Consider the following 21,248-nt stretch of genomic DNA (forward strand, 5'->3'; position numbering starts at 1 on the left):
AATATTTTCGGAGCGTGGACCCCAACACCTCTACTTAAATGATTTCATGAATCATGGGGCCCCAGCAATTGAACATTCGTGAGTCGTAAAAAAGGTTTAATTGAAATAGAAATTTTGGTTTAAAGTTCGGGGCCACAACTGTCCCATTTGAATCGCTTGATTTCATAAATCATGGGGCCCCAGCAATTGAACATTCGTGAGTCGTAGAAAGAGTTTAACTGGAATAAAAATTTTGGAAAATCTCATTTTGTGCAACGACGAAATTTTTACCGGGGCCCACCGGGCATTTGCCCGGTTGCCCGGTAGGCCAGTCCGCCCCTGGTCGAGCCTAATTTCCCTCTGCAAGACGCTTCGATCAAGGAGCATTTGCCGCCGTACAAAGCTGATAATATACAACTAGAACAGTAGTCATCTACGGATTTGAGACAGTATCTTTGCTTACGGAAGATATACGAGCACTTGCCGTACTTGAACGAAAGGTTTTGCGGACTATTTTTAGCGGAGTACAAACGGAAAGCGGAGAGTGGCGTAGGCGTATGAATCACGAGTTGCAGGCACTGTTAAGAGATGAGAAGAATAAGAAGAAGAAAAAGATAAAGTTTACTTAACTTACAAGGGAAGTTAACTGCCTAAAGCTTGAAATCCTGGGACTGAGCGAGGTCCGTTGGCTGAATATACTCGACAGAGAGGAATTGGATTCCTACTAAGCTCTAATGCGGTCCTGATGAAGTGGCAATCGACAGACGAAAGAATATAGAACACGAAACCACAGACAAACAGACATAACACTCGTTTTCCATTCTTCGTACCAAATAAACCGTCATTTCAAATTTGAGCTTAGTTGGGAATGTCTCCGTTTTGGTCAAAGTGGCGCTTCTTGACGAAAGAAGGGGAATTCCCCATGAAAAATTCTTCCTACTTCAAGGGATACTCCTGTTGCTATCTGATATTTGGGAATGTCGATCATAGATGGTGCTAGTGTTGAGGCTAAATGCGAGGTACGATAATTTTTGCGGATTTTTCTTCCAAGAGTTATGTCTGTTTGTCTGTGACGAAACCTTACAGCAATCCAGTGCTATGCGCCAACAGATGCTGACGATCTGCAGAAAGAGAGTTTTTACGTCTAGCTGAACAGTGTGGTTGAGAAAATCCTTAAGGTGAACATTCAAATCCATTTGGAAGACTTCAACGCGACAACTGGCTTAAACAACACGAATATTGTACGGATCATGTGCCATGTGCTAGAAGAGATGAGCGAATACGGCGGGCTGTTCACAGATTTCTGTGTTAATAACAACATGTTCATTGCTGCTGCTTCCCCATAGACCAGCATAAGGGATTCCCGCAACGGCCGAACAGAAAACCAAATTGCACACATTTGCATCAGTCGTAGGTGGAGAACAAGTCTTCACGATGTACACAACAAGCGCATAACCGATCTACCTTCGCCGATTTTCGAAGATCTACATCAAACGATGAGGATTGATGGCCATACCTGGAAATGCTCTTGCGCTTGAGCTCCTGTTCTGCAGGTGATGGGCGGCTCAAACAGCGTCTGTCGCGGAGCGTGCGGCTGAATATGAATTGCTGTATCCCGCAAGTTATACTTACTTAAGATGGCAGACCCATCAGCGGAATAAAGGTATAGCGACACCGGTAAGGTAGTATACCGAAACTAACATTTAACGACAAGGTCGTCAGAGTACATATACGACAGTCAATATGGCACCGAATAGCACCCTTCTCTTCCCTTATTCAGTGTACCAACATGCTCTCATAGACTCGGGAAATCATCACAAAAAAATAAAATCAGTTCAACTAACCTGCTAGCCGTAATAAGATCTTGCAGCTCAAAGCACTAAACGTTGCATTCTACAGGTTCTATTACTTTTTGGGGCATAAATTACACTACATATTAAGATTTCTGCCCAATTAAAATTCATCACTATACATATTTTCACTTTTTCGCCATCGATTTTTCATTAATTTTTTTCGGTCGTTCCATTCGTCCCATCACTCGCGAAGATTAACTTGAGGCACAGAAAACTTTAATTTACCACTCAAACAGTTATTTAGTAAGATATTATAATGATTTTGCCCAAATTGTTCACTTGAATTGATAGGAAAAACTTCACTTCGTTTCGATTGCAATTCCGAATCCGCGACCGTCGTTGTTGTACATTGCCAAGGGAACGGACGTTTATATGGAGTGATGCCAACGTAAACAGTTGAGCATGAAATTGACCAATTGCAATTATTTTCGCTATTAAAATAAAAGTCGTAGAGTGTCGATAATATACTTATCAAATTCACTGATAAGAAAATTCACCGTAAACAACATTTTATGCGATAGAATTACTGTCGGATCTAGTTCAACAGACTCTGACGACCTTCACCTTGAACGAAAAACAAAAATGGGAATACGGAACGGATCAATTGGTGCCAGGATGAATACTAAGATGTCGTTGAAGAACAAAGCTAGTCAGTTACTGACTAACTTAATACTACTACAGAATAACTTAAGCGATAGATTGAACATTTTGAACAACTCTTGCGAGTTTCAAATGCCATAGGCTCACAAAATTTCCAGCGCATGAAGCCAATAGTTTGTTGCATTAATCGCGTATTTCTGAAGAAGCAATCATAAATCCGGAATCTGCCAAAGCGCTAGGGATAAACTGCATTTCAGCGGAGTTGCTCCATGCTGACCCATCTTTGTCAGCCCAGATGATGCATCAGCAATAATTACAGCAGTCTCCTGAATAAGGCGGTGGGTGGTGGTGTACATCCACAGCGATTTCTTAGTTGTCCATGAATCAATCAAGCTGATGTTTGGTTCAGTGTTAGTATCTGGTATAGCCTAGTCAACTACCAAGGGGATACACATTTTCTCTTATGCTGTGAAAAGATACTTACTATATTTGACCAAAACTACAAGAAATAACAGGTGCTGCGAACATACACACCAAATCGTTGATAATTCGTTGAAATTCAAATTAAAATATATTTATTCTGATGAAAACATGTTAAGTGTAGCTTAGTGGTAACCAGAGATGTTACCTTACATTATGTTAAATAAGTGTTAAATAAGGGAAAAGAAGGGCAAAATGCAATTCATTTGATCGAAATAACAAGAAAGAAGCTTGTGCCATAAACAAATATATAGTAGTTTAAATCTTTGATCATCCCATATATAAAACATGCTGATATTTTTACGTCAGCATTATGTACTGCATTACTCACTAGAGTCGGAGTCGAAATTCTTTATTTGCCTGACACAACAACGAACTGATGCTCGCTTCAGTTTGCGCATGTAATTTTCAAACCACTGATCATGGGACACATACATTTTTAATCTCTGACGTAACGAACAAACGCAATGGCCGGCTTCGAGCATCTGTTTGTTCAATTCATCCAAAAAATTGCGCTGTGAGCCCGAGAAAACGCTTGTCTTCCATCCATCCGCTGAAATTGATCATTGTCGAGTTTGTCGACACAAAACCAGTTTTTACACTCAAAGACTCGACCATCCATCCATCGAGATGCGAGTGAATTTCGACACCCGAGCCCATAACTGATCTTCGGTTACAGCCCGTCTATGTTGATCTTTTACATGAATTTATATATCAAGCACTTCCAATGTAGTTTTCAATCAATCTACAAACCTTGATTGATTTTTAGTTGAAGTGTAATAGAGATTTAAATTATCAATTGATTCTTCATCTTTTATGATGCCCCACGGGATAGCAATTTCAGATTGCACCATCACCGCTGGTAGCCAAACAGCTGACAGGCATACAACATATCACCCACATTCTACTTGATTGCAGGATCATAAAGTCGCGTATGGAAGATGAACATCAAGAGAGAACCGTCGGTAGGTTTGCTTTATTTTGCTTTGCTTATTCATTCATTAAAAGAAATAATTTCAACGAAAATGAAGTTCTGCGAACCTGTTAATATACAAAAATATATTGTATGGTTTTGAATCTTACGTGCAAATATCGCCATTTATTAAAACGAACCGTGCAATTGATCCACAAAACTGAACAGCACTTCGCAGTCGATGAAAGTCGGTAAATTTGGCTCAAATTAGCTGCGAACAAAAAACACTAGCTGTAGTACCCACAATAAAGTGATAAAAAATTAATGATATTTTTAAATAAAAGAACAATAAAAATAAAATATTGATATTGTGTCTTTTCTCCCGGCAGTGACCGGCATCGACCGTTGAGGCATAAATTCGTTCGCTTTCAGGCTTCCTCTTTTCCCATCGAAAAGCCCTGCTGCTCGGTCGGTCAGCCAGCCATCAGCACAACTCTAGATTTTCCCAAGACCCTAGCGTCTTCGAATGGGTTCCCCAGTCCACCGGCACCGATCCATCGCGTGATGATGCCGATGATGGTGATGAGATGATAATCGCACTGAAGCTGATGTTCGAGCCCAATAAAAAACTATAAATATATCCCGATACGTGCAGTGCCAGAGCGGCCGGCGGCTTTTGCGTTCCTCCAATAAAACACCTCTGGACAATCACTCTTCGACAGCTTCTGTGTCCGCGCGTACGGAGTAGTAGCCTCCAGGCGGGTACCGACGGCACCGAAACCGGCAGGCCCTTGCCTGCAGTCGGAATGTATGAAGTCCAAAGTGATCGGATTTGATTAAGACATTTCCGCAGGAGGTCGTAAACACGGTCATCGCACGTAGATTCTGCGTTGAAGGAGGATTAATTGTCTGTTGTTGTTGTTTTTGCGGTATATTGCACGGTTGCACGGTATATAACCTAGGTCCAAGATTCGGATATTTTTATCGGTAAAATACATAGCCTACGTAGATGTTATCTATTCACTGATTGAAATGGGATCGATCTTTGGTTGTTGCTAAGTGATAAAAGACACACCACGTTGTTGGTGTTAATTATTCCAGTTAGTTTGCGACGAGTTTGGAACTAGTCGGTCTAAAGTGGAATTGTTTTACCTTCCTCACCGTTGAAAGTTTATGACGGTTGTTTTAAGAATGACCTTTTTTATTGAAGCTCGGAAAATAGAGTTATTCAAATTAGAGTAATTTTTTATATTTGTTGCAAAACTAACCGTCGCTAGTTTTCAACTAGCGATTGAAAACTTATATTTTTTGTGGACTAATAAAAATGGATCAGAAATTAAAAGAATGAAAAAGATTTTAGTCTTTGAACTTATTTTGTTCATGAGAAAATCGATCCTATACGGTTCGCCAGTTTTCGCCACCCCCGTTGATACACAGGTATTTTATAGTTATTTAGTGTACAATAATTAACATAACATATTTATTGATTTTTTTAAGTTTTACGGAAAATCGAACCGTGCCAAAATTGAACCATGTCAAATTCGAAATCCCACTGTATACATTTACAAAGTTATAATAGCACCTACAAAAAAACGATGTATGAGTGACTTTTAGAAAATATTTTGAATTTTCATAAAAAAATATTGAAAAAAAAAATATTTTCAACGTTCGCCATTGCGTTTATGCTGTTCTTAAGATCGACTGAAGTACATATAATTGATCGTAGTTATCGAGCCACAGCTCTACCAATACTCAAGATGTGCCACATAACTAACACTCCTGTTAATTATCTCCACTCCAGTGTTAATTATCGTAATGATGAAGACAACTTGAGCAGTACGTACACTGGTATTTTACATACCATAAATAACAATTCTGAACCGAAAAGAGCGCAGCAAAGTCTGCTGACTCCTACACAAGTCTCATGAGCGTCTATCATAGTCCACAACCCAAATAGCCCTGTTTCAGCTCACCGCAGTCGATCGATTTTTGCACACCATTTTTAATAACCAATAAACCATGGTTCAGGTGTGTACATTATTTTAGCATCAAACTAATGCATTTGAAGCCGTTAAAATTTAAATTTCCGTTCGTTGGTAATCAACGACCAGACAAGAAAACGTAACCATAGTGAGTAGTAATCAAAATATGTTTTTATGTTTTAATGTGTTAACGTTATATTCTTAAAATAAAAAAAAACTAAAATAAACAAAAATTACAGTTACCTTTGAAAAAGGCCCAAACCAAAGGCCGAAACGTCAGGCAGTATAAAAAAGCCGTTTTCAATATAAAACTGACTGGAAAGCCGAAAATCCACAATACAATATATGTACTTCAATCAATCTTAACAGCATAAACGCAATGGCGAACATACAAGAGAGCTTCTTCATGCATGTTCATACAAACGCATTATTTTCTACACTGGAAAAAAGCATTTAAAAAAATTAAAACTCGATTTCCCAAAAAACGCCAACTCAGAAATTCATGAAATTTTTTCTTAAGATAGATAATTATGTGGCCTAAAATTCTTCCATACATTGCAAAATGGTCATATTTAAGAGAAAAAAGTTTTTCTAACCAAAACTTTTAGCTGTTTATATCTTTTTTTCAGTGTGTATATGAAAAAGTGTTTGTTAGAAAATTTTTTTTCTCTTCAATTTGACCATTTTGCGATGTTTGGAAGGATTCTATAACATTAGCCCGAATAACACACAAGTGACACAAGCCCAAATGCAACACGAGCCCGAATGTAATACCAGCACGAATGTAACACAAACCCGAATGTAACATTAGGAGCTCCGTAACCGCAAGGTTGCAGAATCTACCTTTGATGAGCGAAACTTAGCAGAATCAAAACCGTTCCATTTAAAGATGGAATTATTCCTAGGTCACTCATTAGTGATCCTTCGTGCTGAACTTTATATTATTCTAATAATGCTTCTTATAGATTTAATATACTGGTAAGAGGAGCTATTGAGAACGCACCAACCAAGGACTATAACCTCATGAGACCTTGCCAGAGTTATGCAATCACATATTGATACTATTAGATGCGATCATTTTATCGAATACCAATTTATAGTTAATAAATAATACGAATATGTATAGTATACATCTAAACTGAAACGATTCTTTTGGATGAATCAAATATTCGCAGCCCGACTACGCCTTCAATCATCTAGGAAAAATTGTTATCTATAGAGTAAGGTGGGGTAAAAGTGCGATGCGGGTAAAAATGCGATTCAATGGTGTATCGGTACAGATTCCGAGTAAATTTTCTACATTGGCATGGATGGGTGACTACTTTGACAGCTTGAATCTAACGTAAACTTTGGTTGCTTGCGAAGCATAGTTGCAAAGTTTTTTGCAATTGTTATTTTAGGGCGGTTTTGATGTAATTTTTCGTTATACGGCAAATACGATATCAACAGGAGGTTATTACTTGTTGAAAACTTGTAGCAGCGTTTTACATTTACAAAATATATTTCGCTTTTCCGTGATTTAAACTAACTTTATAAACTGTGTACTCTGCAGATGTTGGCCGAAGAAAAACAACGTGTTTCCGCTGATGAAACAAAAAAACAAACGTTTGGAAAAGTTTCGATCTAACAGAGGCTGCAATAAACCAGCGCCAAATAGAAAAGGTGCAAATTGAGAATATTTATTACCGAAACATAACGCGGATTGAAGATAATATGGTTTTGTTAGCTACTGCTGGGCTAATTTCATGGATTCTAGCATCGAACTTTTGCCCCGCGGTATTCGTACTTTTGCCCCGCTAGTGGGGTAAAAGTGCGAATCTGCACTTGATCAGAAGAAAGAAGAATTTATTTTGCAAAACACTATTACCGCAGATGATTTATAGTTGAATGTGAAGACATTGAGTTACTACATCACTATAAAATATATTATGTTGTCCTTCTTTATATCTTACGAAAATTGATGACAACTTCAAACATCACACTTATGCCCCGCCCTACTCTAATGTTGCAGATTATATTTTTATGTACATTTTGCCATTAAGTCAAAATATTTACTTTTTTATAAACATATGTCTGATTTCGTGAATGTTACTTTTAGAAGTGTAATTATCAACTTTGATCGGCTGGCTGCGAAGTCTGTTGTATAAAAACAGAAGCTTAAGTTTTGAAACGGAGCGTAGCATCCAGGCTTTGCTTTCGGATCAGTGTTGCGAAGCCCACACTCGTGTGGTCTAATTTCTTCATATACACGTACGCATTTTAACAAACACTTAAGCATAAGCATCCCTTTTGGACTCTCGCTTTTATTTAATCATGCAATGCAACGAGTGTTTGCGACTGTGTTTTTAGCTAACAGCTACAGTCGTCGCGTTCGTCCGTCATTGAAGCCCGAGCTGGCGATACCGATTACTCGCGAGGATTCGCACTCGCGCCCGTGAGTAGAATCGGAGGCGAAGATGATAAAGAAAAGAAAAAGTAATGAAAACTTTGTATCCCAGTGCGTCACTAGCTTCACGGGCAGCAGATTGAGCAATAAGTTTTTTGACTCGCAAATAAGCTATGCAGAAAGACGGTGTGAGACTGTCCGTCCACGAGTGCGTGGGTAACAGAATATCTGCACACAGCAAGGGCGGCTGTTTCTTTTATAAGCGTAAGTGTAAGCGTTGAATGCTATGCTTCTCATACTCTCCGCGTGTGAGTAGGCATCGTTGATTTCTCGCTCAATTCGCAACATTGCTTTTGGTTTTATTGAATGCTAAGAGTACTCAAGAACAAGACACACAACAATTGTAATTTAATTGCTGTTATTGATTGTTATGTAAACTTCATTTGAAAACTAGCCCCGCTCTAACATAACCTATAAAGACTGAAACAAAAGACTGCCGCCTATTCAGTTTGAAAGTCGCAAATATTTTTCAGTTTGAAAGTCTCATATATATTTTTCAAAAATTAATTCGATGCGAGGACTAGGGAAAGCTAACTAGAGGTCAGTAGACCTAGGAAAACGAATAGACCTAGACAGATGTGATTTCTGCGGGGGGCTGCCCACCCGCAGTGGCCGGCGCTTCCGACGGCGGGTCACCGGCTAACACTCGCCGTTGCCTACGGCCGGCTCGCCCTGAATCATCTAGGAAACGTTTGATACTAACCTGGTAAAAAGGTCCCATATCTTATGATAAGCATAACTCATATCTCGCTTAACCAAATTCAAAAATTGCTAAGCTCGAAAATCACTTGACTCTAGTCAAGTGATTGAAATCTTACAGTGTAATAACGACAAAGCAGACATAATTTGTTACGATATTTGTAACAGATATTGAATTGATATCAATTTAATTTTTATTATTGGTGACAAATAATATTAAAGTTATAGTAAGTAATTTGTAAACAGTGCTTGTTGAGTGTAAAAGCCAAAAAAGCGCTTTCGCCGCTATTTATTTTATAAAAAAAGCAAAACCTTGGGTTTTTACCGTCTTCAGACATTACCCTTCTTTATCGACAGATTTCGCAGCCGACTGTTAGGAATTAGGATACAGGAAAATTTCGGGGCTAGGGCAACGATCCTACTGACTCTATCCAGCAAGCACCGACTAGCCGAGATTCGAACAAACGACGACTGGCTTGTTAGACCAGCATCGTACTTCGAACCTAACTGGGCGGTTCTATTTTATAAAGGTAACTTGATGCGAGGACTAGGAAAAAATAACTAGAGGTCAACTAGATCTGCACTCTTAAATGATTCTACCTGTAAATTGGTCGGATTTAGTTAAAGTTAGGTTGAAACTACTCAAAATGCCCTTAAAGTGTACAAACTCAGATTTTGAGTAGTTTTCCAACCAAAAAATTGGTAGTAGGAACTTAAAATTGCGTTATTTGTCATAGAGAATAATTCAATTATCGGTAGCAAGTAGCCAATATTGGTTGAAATTTTTACCCAAAGTTTGAGTTTGTACACTTTAAGGGCATTTTGAGTACTTTCAACCTAGCTTTAACTAAATCCGACCTATTTACAGGTAGAATCATTTAAGAGTGTAGGAAAACGAATAGCCCTAGATAGATGTGATTTCTGCGGGGTCCCCTTGTTCTAGTGTTACATTCGGGTTAGTGTGACATTCGGGCTAGTGCCCTTCGGGTATGTGGTATTCGGGCTTTTGGTATTCGGGCTAGTGTTATAAGACCCTCAGTGTTTTTGGTTGTGTTTGATTATAAATGGGTTAATCACAGATGTGTCTCCATATTTTTCGGTTAAAGTGTATTCAAATATCAACACAGCTTGCAAGTTTGTTTTGAATTTTCATTCGCTTAAGAGTCGTGGAGAATGCGGGCAAAATGCGCATTGCCACACGTCAGAACGTGGAAAGTCACAAACAAAAGAAGTTGCAGCGAAACCAAATCTTCTGGAAGCAAAGGCGCCACCTGGAAGAGCAGGAGTGTGCGGAGTTGTAGCGGCTGCATCGTTTTGAGGAAACGCGAAAGTTTTTACCCAAAATAAAATTCATCATTATAGGTACGGGTGGGTATTTCCAGCCCATTAAGCGGTAGCCTGAACAATATTCAGGAACTACGTTGAAACTATATTTATTCGAGACAAGATTTTTATACCAGTTGATAGAATAATATTTACTGAATATCAGCGTGTATTTCGGTCTTAATAAAACGCTACTGAATTTGAGTTATAATCGCGAGGAATGATGAAGTCGCTGCGACTAAATTGAGCCCATTTTCTATAGTGGTGTCTGTGTTTTTTAAATCCTACAGGCCGAAATAGCTAGCACAGCAATTAAATGCTTTTCAAAAACAGATCAAAAGATACAAGAAAAGAGAGACCGATAAATAACTCCTCGCTATTGCCTACATTCCGGGCTCATTGAAGATAATTAGTTTTGCAGTGACAACAGCTTGCTGCTGGCGCTAGTGTATCACTGAATCGGTCATATACACTAGCGCCAGTTGTCACTCAAATACCAGGTATGTCAGCACATATATTGGTAGTAGTGTAAGTAACGCACCATACGCTGGAAATAAAAACAAAATGTTGCTAATGGCTAGTGAATGAAAATTGATTTATATTTTCATATCAGAGGGGAATTTTTGTGTTCTTCCGTGATAAAAAGAAGTAGAATTGTTCTGTGCTAGCATATTCACGGCTGTTTAGTTTCTAAAATAAGTAAACGTGATCATAATTGTGTGTTTTCCAAACCATCATCGAGAGCGGATACGCGTAAGCGATTGCTGCTAGTTTTTTCAGCCTGGTTACGTGCCAGTGGAAAAACAGTGGTTTTGATGTTCATTGAATAAAATTAAGCAAACAGCTTACATTTTTATGAAAATAGTTATAACACATTAAAGCCTATGAGTGCTACATTCGTTTCAGTATTTTTATATAGCGGCAAAGTTTTTATTTGGGAAAGTGTAGCCAAAAAAGGTAATGTATGCCGAAATTAGTAGCGTGATGGGAATACCCTCCCGTACCATATTTTCACTTTTTCGCCGACGATTTTTCTTTAATTTTTTTCGGCTGTTCCATTCTTAACTTGAGGCACAAAAAACTTGAATTTACCACTTTTGTCCAATCTGTTCACTTGAATTGATAGGAAAAACTTCATTTCGTTTCGATTGCAATTCCGAATCCACGACCGTCGTTGTTGAACGTTACCTAGGAAACGGACGTATATATGGAGTGATGCCAACGTAAACATTTGAGCATGAAATTGACCAATTATTTTCGCTATTAAATTAAGGGTCGTAGTGCGTCGATAATATACTTGTAAAATTCGCTGATAACAAAATTCAACGCAAATAACATTTTATGTGATACTTTCGGATCTAGTTCAACAGCAAAACTAGATACGCGATCCTACGTTTCATAATTGTTCATAACAGATTATTACCTACTAACAGCAACTCAGCATAAACAAAACGATAGTGGCAACAAGTACTGAAATCAGTAAAAAAAGTAGCTGGACTCTGACGACCTTCACCTTAAAAAGTTTATACTGGACTATCTTAAATTTGACGGGAGTGATGATAGTTCCGAAAACGAAGATTGCACTTGTTGTATTTAAGTTCAATTCAGAAACTGATCCCCGCAGAGGTATCCGGAACATTCCCGGACATTTTGGGCGGAGATGTGGCCTATGACGTTTTGAACACTTTGCACGATTACCAGTGGTCTAGTTTTGCAATTCAGAATACCTACTTAGACGTGTCGCCTGATTAGTTTGTTATGACTCAAGGTGTTTCTATGTTGAAGTTACAAATAAGGTACCCCGGGGTAAGTGGGAATACGGGGTAAGTGGGAACGGAGCTCATTACTCCCTTCAACATGAGGTCTCCAACCGAACCTTTCTAGAAATGAAAGATACAACTTAACGCATGTATTAAAATTATAGATTACACAGGTCTGCATCAAAAAAACTGCATAGGATTTTTCAACTGATTCTTATAGATTTTTGTACACTGAATTCAGAAAAAATAATAAAAATTGTCCATCACGTCACGTTTTCATGTAATACTTGTTGAATAATCTTGAAAGTTGGTTTTGACATAAAAACGCCAGAAATATCCCGGATGTAAATTACATTAAAAATTGATTTTTACATCATAATTGTATTTATTAATGTAAACCCTTCCATGTTTTGGAAGAAAACCAATACGATGGAGAAACTAAGGAGAATATTATTTTAAAGCAAATTTGGTGCGCTCAAATACACCCACTTGCGCTCAGTCGACTGTACTGCCTTATAGAAGCAAATTTGATAAAAGTCATGTATGAAACATTTGTAGAACTGAATGCAATCTACAATCTTTCTGAATTGAGTACTCCATTACTTTTGTATTTACGTGGTAATCGTATTGCAACTTTATCCTTAGCTCAAACAAACGTTCTATTTATAAAACAAGGCTTAAAGGCCTTCTTTATTATAAAGGGAAAAAATAATGCACTACTCTATTCAACAAAATTGTAGACTATATTCAGCTCTACAAATGCTTCTTACTTATCTTTTACAGATTTTGCTTCTGTGAGGCACAACAGTTGAATTTGCGTAAGTGAGCGTACCTGAGTACACGACCCCGTGTTGAAGGACAAAAAAAGAATACTGATAAAAATTTCAGTCCAGTAGTATTTTTCCTGTATTTATTAAGTAAAAATTTACTGAAATAACAGAAAAAGATTTTATTTAGGATTTTTAATACGAATCTGTGGTAATAATTTTTCCTTCTAATTTGTGACTTTTCCATATAAGAAGCATAATTTGCAAAAAATATGTACGTGATGGAGAAAAACGGAAATCAGTTTTGGATTCAGCACCCCAAAAAACATATGATTCACCTAAAATATCTCATGCATCTGAAAATTTTTTTATTTTTGCCGACCTGTGTTATTTATAACAGGCATTCCAAACATCAAAATTGGACTTTCAATTTGAGTGTTATTTTCAATTTGCGTTGTAAGTTTGACGCACCTTTCTATAAATGATATTTTGGCCACGGGCTTTACGTAAAAGTACATGTTTTTCTGTTTTTCTGGTAAACATAATGAGTGTATTACCAAATTACACCCGAAAACTAGTTGTTTAATTTGACAAACGGCATTAAAAAAATGGGTCGAAATAAGGTCGGCACTTCAAAGCACCCGGGGCAAGTTGGACCTATTAAAAATAAAGTGTTTCAGCACAAAACTTCCTGTCTTAATACATTTTTTAGATGAACTGTCGAACATTTTCAGTTCAATTACATAATATTTATACCAGTAAAGCTTTAAAATAAAACCGAAAAGGACTAAACCGAGGGGCCCCAAAAAAGAAGCCCACATGCACAGATTGTGAGGGATCAAACAGTTTGGTCACATTTTGGTTTCACCTAAACGATGTTAATTGAATTTGGAAAGTCAAATTTGATATAATTAAGCAAATCTGCAACTGGAATTGAAACAATAAAGTGTTATGGTTATTATAACGTAACTATCTCTTATGAGTAGCTCTACCGAATTGGGCATGGTAGAACAAACAGATCATAATCGTATTTTCGATCTATTAATCAATGGTTAATCATAAATAACGTCTCGCAAGAATTGGATACTACGACATATTCAACTACATTTCATTACAATAATGCTTTATAGCGTAATTGCTCACGATTTGTGCTTTATATAAATTATAAAGTCGCCCGTTGTGATCTGATTTTGTTACGCTATTTTTGAATGAACCCTTCGTACAAATATTGTTTTTAATTGCTTCTTGCAATGCTTTAACATTGCTGTATATTAACTTACACAATTTACTATTATTTTATGCTTTTAAATCAAATTTCGCCATAATTTTTAAAATTCTCCTCCAGATTCATTTCATGTAAATTGATAGGCCTTTTTCGTAATTAATCCTTCGAAGTGATTCCACTGAAGAGCTTCTGCGCTGAAAGAATTTTGAAATAATCATAGGTATAGATAACACAGTGCAGTGGCATAAACCCAAACTATGCATTTTTAGGTCCCACTTGCCCCGGTGTACCTTACACAAATTCTGTTCAATAGTGTTCTGCTAGGCCATACAACTTTTCGTAGTTGTTGCAGTCAAATCAGTCCGGACATTTCCAAAAAAAAACAAATGTTTATTGTTATATTTCCCTACTGAAACTGTTATGCGTTTATTTGAAACTACTGACGTAGTTTGGCATTTTTATTTAACATTTTAGGAACAAACATAACTTTATTGTTTGATATATTGAAAGAATAAATAATTTAAAGATAATTCCCAGGCTTATATCAAAAGTGGTAAAACATCACATGAGACTTTTTCTTGCTTTCGTGCCACCGTAAGAGCACCACAATAATAAAATTGGTGGACAAGACACAAACACGTATCACTCTTACATACTCTTACAATATTTTTACATTATAAAAATATTGTTTTTATCCTTAAATGTTGTAAGAGTGATACGTGTTTGTGTCTTGTCCACCAATTTTATTATCATCACATGAGACTGTTATGCGTTTTTGGGCAGTAAATTCATTTTATAAAAAATCGTTTGTTTTGATTTTTTTTCTGATTACAGTTCCCAGTTGTAGAATTAAGGAAGAATTAAATTCTAGAGAATGGATATTTTTAAAGATAACCCTGTGAATGACTGTATAAAATATAGCTTTCTAATTCATCAAAATAAATGTACATTCATCAAAAAAGACTATTCATCTACCTCAAGATGTTTTGACAAAAACATTTATTTACTTTGATTTCATCGTCCTTCTTTCTATATATTTCATTTTTTCTTATTACATATTAATTACTTTTCGTTTTTTCTTTTTCCAGAATGCGCTCGGTCGACGAAATGGCAACGTCCCACATTCTCTCTACGATCGATCCGCTGATGACGGGGACGTCCAACGGAAGCGCCAGTGGGTCACAGTCCAACGGTAGCCATTCACAGTCCAGTGCCGGTGGCAGCCGGGGAGCAGGCGAGCGCAACCTTTCGGTCACGCTGGACGATCGAGATCTGTGGCTGCGGTTCCAGAATCTCACCAACGAGATGATTGTAACCAAAAACGGAAGGTAGGTAAATGAGTGCCAAGATCGGTGCATCTACTGTTGACACTAAATTCGATTACGTGCACCAGTGATTAGATCAGCAGTGCTTAGCTGGAACAAGATCGGTATCGAGAATGGCAAATATTTACTCTCGGGTTGGTCTTGGTCAGGCCTACCTGAACGAGTTTGGGACGGGAGTGGATGAGTCGATCAGTCTCACGATCGGTTCGCTGCGGTCGACTGCCAGCGTGTCGCGGCCATCATGCTTTTTCGCACTAAACCAGAAAAAACTTGTCGCTCTACCTTCTGTGAGTAATGAATTTTTCTCCGTTCGGTTTTAGGCGCATGTTCCCGGTTGTAAAGGTGACTGCCAGCGGTTTGGATCCCGGCGCAATGTACACGGTGCTGCTGGAATTTTCCCAGGTGGATTCGCATCGCTGGAAATACGTCAACGGAGAATGGGTAAGTAGCTGAGCGCGGAATCGTTCGACCGTTCACAGAACGGGATGCGACGGTGCATTCGATCGGACGTAAAACACCACCTCTGTTGACCAGGGGCAAACAGATTGTGCATTTTTCGCATGCATCAACTGCAGTTGCATCAGCGGTGCTCTTTTGTTGTTTCTTGGGGCCGGAAAGGTTGAATATCTGTTTTTCTAGCTGAAAAACTAATCATCGCCATCATCGGTGCTACCACTTTGTTGGAAGGAGATGCTTGTTTATTCCGTAACAAACTATTTGCATTGCGCTAATTAATACACACGAAGCTTGAAAACAATTGCAAGGTGTTAATTAGACTGAACGAATCTCGGAGACCGTTGAAGGCTTTTTGAAGTACCATCGCCTGATACGATTTCCAGAATATTCCTTCCATCTATTTTGCCAGATTTGATTTCATTCATTTAATAACAGATATTTCTTGTTTCAGGTTGCCGGCGGTAAAGCTGAGGCGCCTCCACCAAATCCAGTGTACCTTCACCCTGAATCGCCGAATTTTGGACAACATTGGATGAAAGAACCGATATCATTCGCTAAGGTTAAGCTTACCAACAAAACCAACGGCAACGGTCAGATAATGTTAAACTCGCTGCATAAGTATGAGCCACGGGTGCATCTGGTACAGGTCGTGTCTGAGCAGCGCGAGCAGCGCAATGTTCACACTTATCCCTTCCCGGAGACGCAATTTATTGCGGTGACTGCTTACCAAAACGAGGAGGTTACTTCACTGAAAATAAAATACAATCCATTCGCGAAAGCCTTTCTGGACGCAAAAGAGCGACCGGATTCCGTATATTCAAGGGAAAGTTCCACTTACGGTTGGCTGAACTTTCATCCCTCCTACGCGACGGCTCCCTCTCCGCTGCCGACGGCTGAGCGATATTCCCACGCGACTGTCCGCTCGAATCGAACTGTTCCCTATACAACACAAAGATCGCGGAACACCAGCGGTAGTACATCTCCTCAACCTACGGGGTATTTACCTCTGGAGCCGGTTGCATCGCCTGTTTTCTCATCGTATTCCTCGGCATGGCAATCACAGCCAACGTCTGCGACCGGACCTTACTGGAGCAGCCAAAGTGCAAACCCTGGGAGTCCGAATTCCATAGCACCGAACATTTCTCCGACTCCATCGAACGGTTCTCCAAATTATGTGACTTCGTCACCAACTTACTCTACGCAGCATCTTGCGTCTCACAACAACCAGTACAGTAGTTCGATGCCATCGACGAGTACAGCGACGCAAATTGACGTCTATCAACCGAGCGTTTCGCCACAGCAAATTTATGCGTCCGCCGCTGGTCATCAGGTAAGGCATTAAACTTTCTATTTTTATAAACAGTTTAATAATTACATATTTCTTCCAGATCTACCATCCTACTCCAACGGTGTCACCCAATCATCAACTCTATGGAAACGTCCTTAACGCTCCGATTACTAACATCGGTTACTCGACGTCTTGGCATAGTGCTGGCGATTACAGCGTTTACCAAAGTAGCTACCATTATCCGACAGCAGAGTACATCCCTATGATCGGTGAAATTGGGTAAGCGAACTTGTCCGCTCGCAGTTTCATATACTGAAACTATTAAAGAATAACTCCATATTTTAGAACCTACAACCATCCGACGGAAATCACCGAACTGACAACGGTTCCTACGTCGCACCATCGGCACGAATCGCAGCTTTCTTCATCTCCTGCTCCCAGCATCCAGTATCACCACGCTCATCACCAGCACCTGTCGGCAGTGGAAGGTACGCTCGTATCGAGCGGGAACGCAGCTCATCACCACCATCATCATCACCATCATTGTTCGGAAAATCACTCGCCTGAACCGAACCATCCGGTGGCTAGCGGTGGATTATCCTCGTCTCCTGGAGCTCCAGGAACCGGTGCCGGCGGTGGTGCAGCATCTGCTGCTGCTGCTGCCGCCGCCATCGCTTCACACAGCCCAGTCAGAAGTGGGTCGGCGGGAGCCTGGACTCCGTTGACTCCTCCACAAGTTTCCCACATTTAAACTGTGTGCCCGGCGCGGAACTAGAACCTGTTGAGTTTTCTTTTTTTAACGTTGTGAAAATAGAATTTAGGACTTACTGCTGTAAATAAGATAGAGTATATGCGCTGTAGGTATCCAATCAATAAAGTTAGTAATTTTGATTCGATTACGATTTTTATCACCAGTATAATAACTGTTACTTAACAATAGCTATTGTCCCTGGATTTGCTCCAAATCAGTGTGCCTAAGGGGGCATCCATAAAGTACGTCACGCTTATAGGGGGGAGGGGGGATTGACCTAGTCGTGACGATTTGTGACGTAGGGGGGAGGGGGGATATGAAGTTATGTGACGTCACATGAAAAAAAAATCAAATGAAAAAATTTATTCGGGAAATTATAATTTAACCTTCATTTTAAGATACAACTATTGAAGGCTTCTATAAAATTTACGTACGGATGGATTTTAAAACAAATAGTTCGATTTTTTGAATGAAAACTTTTTTTTAACATATATGTGTGAACAGGACTCATTTATTCTATATAGTATGAACTCTCCAGTAAGGCTTTACAGAATATGCAGTACACCGCTGAAGAGCTGCTTGAGTACCATCCTACCTAAAAGATTTTTGCAACCGCAAATAGCAGTCGCACAAACTCCTGAAGGGTTACGGGATGCTACAAGAGACCCATGGCAATGTTTTCCCTTGATATTCATCAAAACTTATACCGAAGTTCTACGGCTGCTTTTATGGTTTCTCGGTATAATTTATACTGCTCCTCACTCAAAAGCTCTCTGAAGGATAGAGCTTAAGCCACTTGCGGATTAAATTTCGCACCTAAGGTAGTGTTGAATGATTGCATGATTGAATGAATACACAAAATGACAAAATCCGTCAGAAAAGTTCTTCCAAGGCGTGTTGCTGCAAGACGTCAACAGGAAGTCCTGATTCTTTCAACTTACTCAGACGAATTTGAGTGGATGGATGTAAAGGGCGTGGATATGCGTGAAACATTAATCGATGACACATCAGCGACTTCTAAAGCGTATCCGATCGCAGCAATTGGAGATCATCTTCAAAAATCGATGACTTATAAGTTCGAAAATTTTCCTATTTTTATTTGCTGAAATTCATTTGATAGGTTTAAATAAAAAGGTTGGAATGAACATTTAAGTTTTTTGTTGTAAAGGGGGGGAGGATTGCCGTGACGTGACGTACTTTCTCAGGGGGGGGGGGGGTCACGAATGTGTGACGAAATGTGACAAGGGGGGGAGGGGGGGTTGATTTTGGTCAAAATGTGCGTGACGTACTAAATGGATGTCGCCTAAGTCAAAATGACTGTTGTTCGTTTCGACCAACAACTTTCATAATCATCCAAAAAACTTCTTACGAGGATACGAGTCAAAACACACTTATAGCTAGCTAAATAAAACTGTTAATAAAGCAAATTTATTGTGGTTGCTTATATTACCATGATAAAACCACTTGGCTGCACCACGTCTCTTGTAAACTTATCATAAGTGTGGTTTAGCATCAATCAAAATTGATCCAATCACGGTTGCTTGTCAGACCGCAATAAATCTGTTAGTGTTATAGAACTTTTAAACCAAACAGATTTATTGCTGCTATTATGAAGAATATTAGAGTTCAACACCAAAATCATTTTTATACGGGGCCATATTGCCATATTCTAGTAACTTGTTTTAGTTCGCGAACAAAAATTCATCACAGAAAAATGTTTTACAGAAAGAAAGTTATTATCAGCCGGTTTTCCTGTCACAGGAAGCAACTAAAATAATTGTGCTAGAAATTGAGATTGACTAATGGAATATATTTATTTTGTTAAAACAACTAGCTTTTGAAAATTGCAAAATTTCAATGGCGTGTTGATTTTATCCGCCTAACATATCAATATGCACGATAAAATTTAATGCGCATATGCTGCAAATCAACGGAAGTGGTTCAAATTTTTTTAAATAAAATGGTCGCTCTAAATCGATCAGGATGATCAGAATGACAGTAAAATTTTAACTTTTCTGCCCACGAATGTATTTTCAAGATGACAAAGCTGGCGAGCTGATTTAGCCTTTTACAAGAGCGAAAAGCGAAAAGCTATATTTATGGCGCTAGCTGTCAAGCAGCGAAAGCTTAATTGGTTTTATTCAAGGGGTCGGACACTCAGCACATAGTGCCCCGGCACTGCAGAAATATCAAACGGCACACCTCTAAAGCCTTATAAAAATAACATTTATAGGGCTTTACACACCTCCGGTTCAATTTTACATATGAAATGGGAGCACTGCCAGTTGTCAAAATCATCTCGCACGGTTGCCAGGTCTATCAGATTTTAACAAATTTAACAAATCTTGCAGTTCGGCACTTTCGGTACAGCACCGGCACAGTTCGGTTCGTTTCAAGTCGCCTAACATAAAAACGGCTGTGCCGAGTGTCCGACCCCTTGGTTTTATTGCTGTTTCCAGCAGAGCGGGATACGACTACTTGAGCTTATAACCTGATTCTCAACCCTCTAGTGCCCAAATTTTTGATTTGCTTGAAAAAATTTTAAAAATCATTTCGTGGACAGAATAATGGAAAAAATATTCTCCAATTACTAAGTTCAGGAATAGTTTGATTATTTATAAAAATTCGTAACCCGCCAATTGGCGGGGTTGGGCACCTGGGCGCAAAAAAGTTGCGAAATCAAATTTTTCGATTTAATTCGGGACATCCATTTAGAACATCTATGACAGTGCTAGTATTTATGATACTAGTTATAATGAGCTTCAACTGAAATTTTTGGCCATATGGCCGATTCCTGGTCCCGGACAAGTTCCTTCGAAATCCGTTCCGCGCTTGAATCGGAAAAGAACCCCTTCCCAAGCCCGGAACCGGTAATACAGGCCTCTGAGAGACATGAGATGATCGCCAATTGCTATTTTGTCGAGTGCTGATGTTTTTGGACATGCGACTCGACATACTTTACTGATGGTGAAATGTCCCTTTATGGGAACCGGTTCCGGATTTATAGTATACCCCCGGATTCGGATGGCGAGCACCATGGCTCATAACTGCCATGGCAAAGTAACTGATATATGTCCACAGTCGATGATATGTTTACAAAAATCAACAGATTTTAAACAAATTTTAAATATCTGGCAACTTTATCTAAAAAAGCCATGTCACGGTCCCCCAAGGAACTTCGGACTAACTCCGGGACCATATGACATATGGCTATTATCTATAGATATTATTAAAATAGAAAATATTTTCGGAACAATTCCCAAATTTGGTGAAAAAATATTGAAAGATAAAAAAGTTACGGCCATTTTAGTGAATTTTGCGGTGCTAAAAATGAAGTAGACCTTAGAGGGGTTAATCGAAGCATCTTGCGGAGGAACACTAGACTTGACTTCTAGCTTGAA

At 38.9% G+C, this 21,248-nt stretch overlaps 1 protein-coding gene across 1 annotated transcript; it reads left to right on the forward strand.

Moving 5' to 3' along the window:
- Nucleotides 1–15,116: 15,116 nt before the first annotated feature.
- Nucleotides 15,117–17,847, forward strand: LOC128738389 (T-related protein). The gene is made up of 5 exons (XM_053833473.1): nt 15,117–15,355; nt 15,673–15,793; nt 16,260–17,138; nt 17,197–17,375; nt 17,442–17,847. The coding sequence occupies exons 1-5, from the start codon at nt 15,117–15,119 to the stop codon at nt 17,845–17,847; spliced, it is 1,824 nt and encodes a 607-aa protein (XP_053689448.1).
- The last annotated feature ends 3,401 nt before the right edge of the window (nt 17,848–21,248 follow it).

The sequence above is a fragment of the Sabethes cyaneus genome, chromosome 2 (genome assembly GCF_943734655.1).
Source record: "Sabethes cyaneus chromosome 2, idSabCyanKW18_F2, whole genome shotgun sequence".
Classification (NCBI taxonomy): domain Eukaryota; kingdom Metazoa; phylum Arthropoda; class Insecta; order Diptera; family Culicidae; genus Sabethes; species Sabethes cyaneus.

What these genes read in the sequence shown, in the direction of transcription:
- LOC128738389 (XM_053833473.1), top strand. Translation starts at nt 15,117, where the DNA reads ATGCGCTCGGTCGACGAAATGGCAACGTCCCACATTCTCTCTACGATC. An exon ending in ATTGTAACCAAAAACGGAAG is followed by an intron (nt 15,356 to 15,672) that starts GTAGGTAAATGA and finishes GTTCGGTTTTAG; the next exon opens with GCGCATGTTCCCGGTTGTAA. An exon ending in CGTCCGCCGCTGGTCATCAG is followed by an intron (nt 17,139 to 17,196) that starts GTAAGGCATTAA and finishes TATTTCTTCCAG; the next exon opens with ATCTACCATCCTACTCCAAC.